Source organism: Saccostrea cucullata, unplaced genomic scaffold, assembly GCF_032062105.1.
Source record: "Saccostrea cucullata isolate Sc308-1 unplaced genomic scaffold, CSIRO_AGI_Scuc_v1 ctg1699, whole genome shotgun sequence".
Classification (NCBI taxonomy): Eukaryota; Metazoa; Mollusca; class Bivalvia; order Ostreida; family Ostreidae; genus Saccostrea; species Saccostrea cuccullata.
In genome coordinates, this window is record NW_026920104.1 from 33,042 (window position 1) to 40,148 (window position 7,107).

General features: G+C 34.1%; 1 protein-coding gene across 1 annotated transcript; it reads right to left on the reverse strand.

Moving 5' to 3' along the window:
• Nucleotides 1-434: 434 nt before the first annotated feature.
• On the reverse strand, nt 435-6,695 carry LOC134243391 (uncharacterized). Its single transcript, XM_062725647.1, has 6 exons — nt 6,691-6,695; nt 5,357-5,607; nt 3,867-4,118; nt 3,126-3,263; nt 2,154-2,273; nt 435-1,270 (listed from the first exon to the last, which is right to left on the reverse strand). Exons 1-5 carry the CDS (start codon nt 6,693-6,695, stop codon nt 2,155-2,157), a joined length of 765 nt encoding a protein of 254 aa, XP_062581631.1. The 3' UTR covers nt 435-1,270; nt 2,154.
• Nucleotides 6,696-7,107: the final 412 nt, after the last annotated feature.

Genomic DNA, 7,107 nt, shown 5'->3' on the forward strand with positions numbered 1-7,107 from the left:
TTAAAAAGTAGGACACCGTGAACTTTTTTTGTGTTAAAATGATGTGAATTCTTAAGATGCATCAATTTACAAGATATTTTTATCCTAGTCTTTATAGTAAGCAAAGTAACATTTATTGCAAGTGTAAATTTTGGTCAATTTTGAATTGACCTTAAGACCACGCCCATTGCCCAAAGGCCATGCCTTGAACAATGTTAAATCTTCGACATATCTTGACCCTTGTATGTAAGTTTGGTGAAAATCTGCCTGGTGATCCTGGAGGAGGTTTTTTAGCAACCAGTACGTTTGCTTTTATTTTCCTGATTATCTCCCCTTGTTTTAGGGTCCCACCCCCTAGTTTTAGTATAAATGGTAGCCCTTGGGCCAAGGATACCCACTGACGAATTTGACAAAAGATTGGCCAAGGGGTTCTTGAGTTATAGCCCATATTCTAAAAAGTAAACACATACCGCACAAAAGGCCATAGCACTAATTTAGCCCTTTGAGCCTTTGGCTCAGAAGAGCTAAAAATAAAATAAAGGAACATTTGATGATCGGGAATGTTAATGATGCTAAAACATACACTTCGAAATTTTTTGTAATTAAATAAAAAATGATAGAAATTTTGTATATGTGTATAAACAATTTTTGGTTGTAACGCGTCATTTGATTTGATGAAAAATAAATCTTATTTGCATAACCTGGGTTGCTTACGTCACAATGACACGTCAAAAACGTTTCAATCTTCTTGACTTTAGGCTTTAAATATGAACAATTAAAAGACTTTTTTGGGGGGGGGGAAGAAATTGTCTGGTTTTCTATACTTAATGTTAAATTATGAGGAATGAATTACGGCAGCTCTAAACACTGCACACCAAAGAATTGGCGAGTATTTTTATGCCGTTAGAGTGTTCAGCCTTTGAAGTAAAGTACAAAAGAATGGCTGTTTACAATTAATTACACAATTTATGTTGAATCTAAATATTGAGACATTATATTACACACACACACACAAAATACACACAATTATGACGTAGTAAACATAAATTATTTCATGAGATAAACGTGCATGCTCAGTTCCGGATTACATACACAACATAAAAAAATATAACAAACAGAAATTATGTTTTGTAGAAAATAAAATACATTAAAATCATTTCATTGGGTGAAAATCAAAGTTCCTTGCAAAAATTTATTATTGTAATCATCAAAGATGGGAAATAACACATAGGTTCTGTGAAGTAGACGTTCTCAATCTTTGCTCTATACCAGGTCGTATGGTGTTCTGAAACTTGTGATAAAGAATGCATCTGTTAATAGAACTTAAACAAACTTCTCTCCATCAGGGCTTAAATCATTGGAAAAGCAGTGTTATAGCATATTTCCTACGATAACTATATTCAAAAGTCAAAACCTCTGCTTTCATTTTCACGGATAAAATATCTGATTTTTCAGAGACAAAAAAAAATTAATAGTATTACATATACATTTGAAAATGTTTTTTTTTAAAGTCAAATATTGCGTATTTTTTATAAGTTAAGTCTTGAATTAAATAAATCTTTCTATTTGTATTGTTTTTATATATAAACCACTGAGTCGCGCGGGAGACTATAAAGATAGAACTTATCTGTTAACTACACAATTGAAAACAATCTCTCTTCATAGATAGATATCAGAAATTTAAAACAATAACGGATTTATTTACCGACTCTGTATTAAAATATCAGACACGCCTTAAAGACAATTTAATTAACTCAAGAAATGTTGTGATCTTTAAGATAATAATCAATGAAATTTTTAATTTTAACATATCACAAATATGTAAATTTACACATATTTTATGTCGTATTCTTATTCTGTAGCTCAGATTCGTCATATATAGTTTTAAATAACACTAATTAAATAAGTCGTTTTATACGTGTGTGAAAGAAGTTCGTCATGTGAGAAAAAATTGATTCTTTAGCCATTAACAGTCTACATTGTTTCATTGTTGCTTCATACGTAATCAGTATAATTTCTAGCTACTCGTTATAAATCTGTGACAATAAAGGTTATCATAAGCCATGATAAGGTATTATTTAAATTTTATATCGATGTAAAAAAGGGTTTTCACTTGCTATAAATAAAAAAATCTTATCCCAATTTTTTTGATTTAGAAAACATATTCTACTCACTTTATTTTTTCCTCCATATTAGGTATATGATGGCGGCGCCAATAAGGACAATGGATAAGGTGATTACAGAATTGATGATAATTCTTGTGTTCATATCGGTGTTGTTCGGAAAGATAACTCCTGAAATGGAAATTTTGTATAAGGACTTGCTTATTCAAAATGTAGAAACTAAAAACAAAACTTCTCTTAATTGGAAACCTTTACATACATGTCCACTCGTTCTCTGTTTAAATTTATCTCTTTAGTAGATTATAATTAATGTTTTATCTTTAACAAATTAAATAAAAGAAAGTTGTAAATCAATCAGTTAAATTAACACTTTTATATCACATCAATCACGTAATCAAAATGACATTAATCAATAATAAAACATATGCAAAATATTCTTTGGTTTCCAAAAAGAGCCATTTTATATTTTTTGACATGTTTTTTTTCGTAATGCCTTGCGTTAAATTGTTTTAGACAACTCTGTACAACTTGTGTAAAAGCAATCACACTATCAAAGCGCTTTTAGTCGCTCATATGTTTTTTTTTTTTACAGAAAAATGTTATAGTGTGCATCAGGGACGTAGTAAATGGGGTAGGCCTGGCCAGCCCCCCCCCCCCCCCCACTTTTTTTGCCAACATTACCTTCACTATTGAAAATGTCCATTGAAAGGTTGGTTGCCCCCTCCCCTCCCCCCCCCACTTCTTACCACAGTATAGTGATGTCAAGGAAATTTAGTATTTTATACAAAAAAAAATTGAAAGTGAAAGAAAGCCTTGATAAAAGTTGGCCAATCCCCACCCCCCCCCCCCCCCCACACACACACACACACCCACACCCACCAAATAAGGTTTTCGAGTTTGGGCTTTTTTTTTTGCTTCTCAACTTTTACGGATAAGTTAAAAAAATTTACTGGTTGGCACCCCCCACTGTCAAAAACGATGCTACGTGCCTGTGCATTAATACATGTACAGGCATATACTTACTTTGCTCACATCGAGGCCCCTGATAACCCGGCAGACAACTAAAACATTCGCCCGTGTGTATGTGACATAAATGATTCTGACAGGTATATGGGCATGATCGATTGCAATCTTCTCCATAAAATGCACGAATTAGGCATCCTAGAAATATAGTAACATATTTTTTATAAAGCAAATCATATACAGTTTCATTATCAATACAGTTTTATGTCAAAATTTTATGTCTTTGGTAGGTACAATGAAATTCTGAACAAATTCATCGTTAGTGGAATGTTGACTGGTCAACGAATTTCATACAAAGTACTGGGTCATTATTGAAAATTGAATTGTCTAGGAATCTCTCCGTTTTGTCGGATAATGACTGAGCAAGGATACGGTTGAGATTAGTCGCCAGGGGACACATACGTCTTCGAGGCACCTGATCCAACTTAGTATTCGACGATTTATTTAGCATGATGATCTTTTTGTTATTTGTGTAGCAATACAATTTGAAGCAAAGCAAACACGGACCTCCAATATATCAGAAGTGTGTTCGGGTGCCATGGAGATTTGAGCATCCCCTGCCTAGCGGTCACACCCACGGTACGTGTGCCCCTTCTCATTATCGGGGATTGTTCGAATCTATTTAATCTAGTTCTCTTAGAATTCCAACTCTTTTTTTCATTTCTTTCCTTATTTGATTATTAATCAGCCTCTTTTAAAATTTTTATACTCAACGTATTTTGCCATTTTGTAGTGCCTTACCATGAACTTGTACTTCACACAAATCATTGTATGCATATGGAGAATAGTAATAAGGATACTCGACGCCAGGTACTCGCTCGTTGTAAAATATAACAAATCGGCCATGAACAGGACAATTTATCCTTTGGTCTTCTGATGGGGTTCCCTCCTTATTCTGTATTTCATGGAAACAAAGATGACCATCGTCTTTGCACGATGTGTTTGATACATAAAGAGAAAAGCCGGCAAGACGACCAACAAAGGGACTGGGACCTGTGAAACACGAGAGTGTCTTGTTATCAAGTTTACATTATGATATATATACGCTTAAATTCCATTTTCATTCAGTTGACCTATAGGAGACCTTCGTGTTCATGAGATTGTGAATTTGGTTTTCAAAAGAAAGATTGAAGCCCCTTAGCAAATTTTATATTTTTCTCAAACAGTAAGTACATGTATATTATATAAAATTCAATTCGTTGTTTACTTGCTAGCACAGGAGTTCGCGTACCAATCAATTATACCGAAATTTTCATGAAATTAAAAAAGAATACGTAATACGTATAATAATAACACAAAGGAGTGCAACGCATTTTAGGTCACCTGGTAACCCCTCGCTTAATATCAAGGCTGTCGCACAATTAATCTTCAATCGAAAATTAATAAATGCAAACCGATCTTTTTGGAAGGGATCATTCTTTATGGCTCTTTATGCATATGATTTCAAACGCATGTTTTACAGCAGCAGCGGTGACATTTTTCCACAACTTCGCTCAAATATCCGTTGTCCGCGACGCCATGACGTGACGTCACGGGCGCGTCATTTACCCAAAAAGGAACAGAACTGCCTGAAATGCTAATCTAGATGATTGAGGTCATATGCGAAAAGAAACCAGAGACAAGTTAGTAGACATTCAAGAAAACTTTAAAACGGGGAGGTACAAGTACTTGTACTCGTATCTAAACGTAATATCTTTATCTCTAGTTAATTGTGTATGATTGGTTTTTTTTTTGTTCCTTTTGGGTAAATGGACCGCCCGTGACGTCACGTCATGGCGTCGTGGACAACGGTTGCACTCCTTGTGTTATTATTATAGGTATTACGTATCTTTTTTTATTTACCGAAATTTTCAGCAAAATTGAAAGGTACGCGAACTCCTGTGGAATACCAATTAATACGTACATGTATTTAGTAAACTGAAGTAAATAATTATCATAATTTTGTACGTTAATTGATGAAAGGTTATAGCGAGTAGCACACCTACTTTGGTCTTTTCTTGTTAAAACTTAGAATAGAATTAATTTATATTCGGACGAACAAAGTGAGAGAAGCATAATTAACAGTAAATATAAGATATAAAATGTAATTTTATACTGAAAAAAGTAACAAACAATGTACGAGGTAAATCGCTACTTTTGCGTCCACTTATACGGTATAATTAAAAGTAAATATAATGTTAATGCACAGAAAATTTAATTTTATTCTGAAAAGAGAGTAACAAACAACATACGAGGTAGATTATCCGTCTTGTACATGATGTTGATGTGGCTTATACTATACACCCTCCCTAGATCCACCCACCAGGTTGCTGTTGTCTGGAAGTTGTCCGAAAGTACGCACTGATCCCCTGTTGTTGACCGATCGCTGTATTCCCCGTCCACAGCATTATCGGATCCATAGGCATCATTAGGTAGAGGGTGCTGTTGCCAAGTCGGCCTTTTAAGGGCTACATTTTCTAGACAAAAATAAGACAAGAGTAGACTGAGATATAACAGGGAGTATTGAAGATATGCTTGTCAAATACGATGGTAACGCAATTCTGGAGTGGGACGTAAACTGAAGTGGTAACCACTTACCCTTGATTGCGCAATAGTTATGCATTTGAATTTCGGACAAGAGAGTTATACTATGCACTCGAGGAAATTAAGCAGTGAGATATCTTTTTCATCCCAGCACCTATCACGACACGGGACCTATATTCATACATTTACAGTCTCATCCGAAGGACCAATCTCTACGTTCCACAGTGGGATTCGAACCCGAAACGTAAGGGTCAATTTCTGTCGTAGAATATGTATGTTACAAATGATACTTACCATATCCCATAGAAGAAATCGTTGATATAGATATCAGAAAGAGATCGTACATTTTCCAAATCTTTTTAAGGCCTTGATCAAAATAAAATTGAAAAGGAATTTCTTTCCTTTCAAAAAAAAGAATATTATTAAGACTGCAAACGCATGTGGTTTACGAGCTGCAAACCTTAAAACATAATAAAAGCAAACAACTAAACTCTGAATACATTTTAAAAAAATACATCAAGCATATAAATTTCTTTACGAAGTAGAAGTTTTGCGTTTATCAAATTTAAAATCCTAACATCAAAGATAAGGCGTTTATTGAGTTTAAACTAAAATTTCTTGTCCATGAAAACTAAATTCTGATAAACAATGTACAGATAAATATAACTAGCATGCATATATGAATAAAAAACTTAAAAATTTTATTGTCAATGATTAGACTTTCAAATCAAATAATAAAAAGGACGTAATTAAGGAAAGTACACAAGATACATAATCATAATCGGAAATTGTTTTCGAAAACAAGTTTTATTCCTACATGTACATCATATATACAACACATATACAATATTTTTATTTGCAGATAGTTAGCATTTTACACTGATTACACTATCAGTCACACTTCAGTCGCTTTATATAGGGGTCCTCAGAAATAGTGAGAGTTCGATCGTTAATGGCGGGAACATTCTTACTAAACTTGTTAAGCTTTAAACTGAATGTTTTTAATTCTATTTGCCAAAAGTGAAATCTACCACACTTCTACCCCATTTTTTGTTCCCCGCTTTAAAAGTGGGGGATATTAATTTGGGTTTGTCCGTCCGTCCGTCCGTCTTTCTGTCTGTCTGTAATGCTTTCGTTTCCACACGGTATCTCGAGAACCCTTTGAGTTTTTGCAATGAAATTTAGCATAGCAACTCCCTGTGGACTAAAGAAGAACCCTATTGATTTTGAGGTCAAAGGTCAAGGTCATAAATAAGCAAATTTTCTGTTATAACATTTTCGTTTCCACACCATATCTCTAGAACCATTTGAGCTATTGCAATGAAATTTTACATAACTCCCTGTGGCCTAATGAAGACCCCTATTGATCTTGAGGTCAAAAGGTCAAAGTTCAAGGTCGTAAATCTATACATTCTGTCTGTGTGTAACACTATAATTTCCGGGCGATATTTCAAGAAGA

Coding starts and splice junctions, on each gene's coding strand:
- LOC134243391 (XM_062725647.1), bottom strand. Junction 4,119..5,356: donor CAAGACGGATAATCTACCTC/GTATGTTGTTTG, acceptor CGTGTTTCACAG/GTCCCAGTCCCTTTGTTGGT. Junction 3,264..3,866: donor GTGTGAAGTACAAGTTCATG/GTAAGGCACTAC, acceptor CTATATTTCTAG/GATGCCTAATTCGTGCATTT.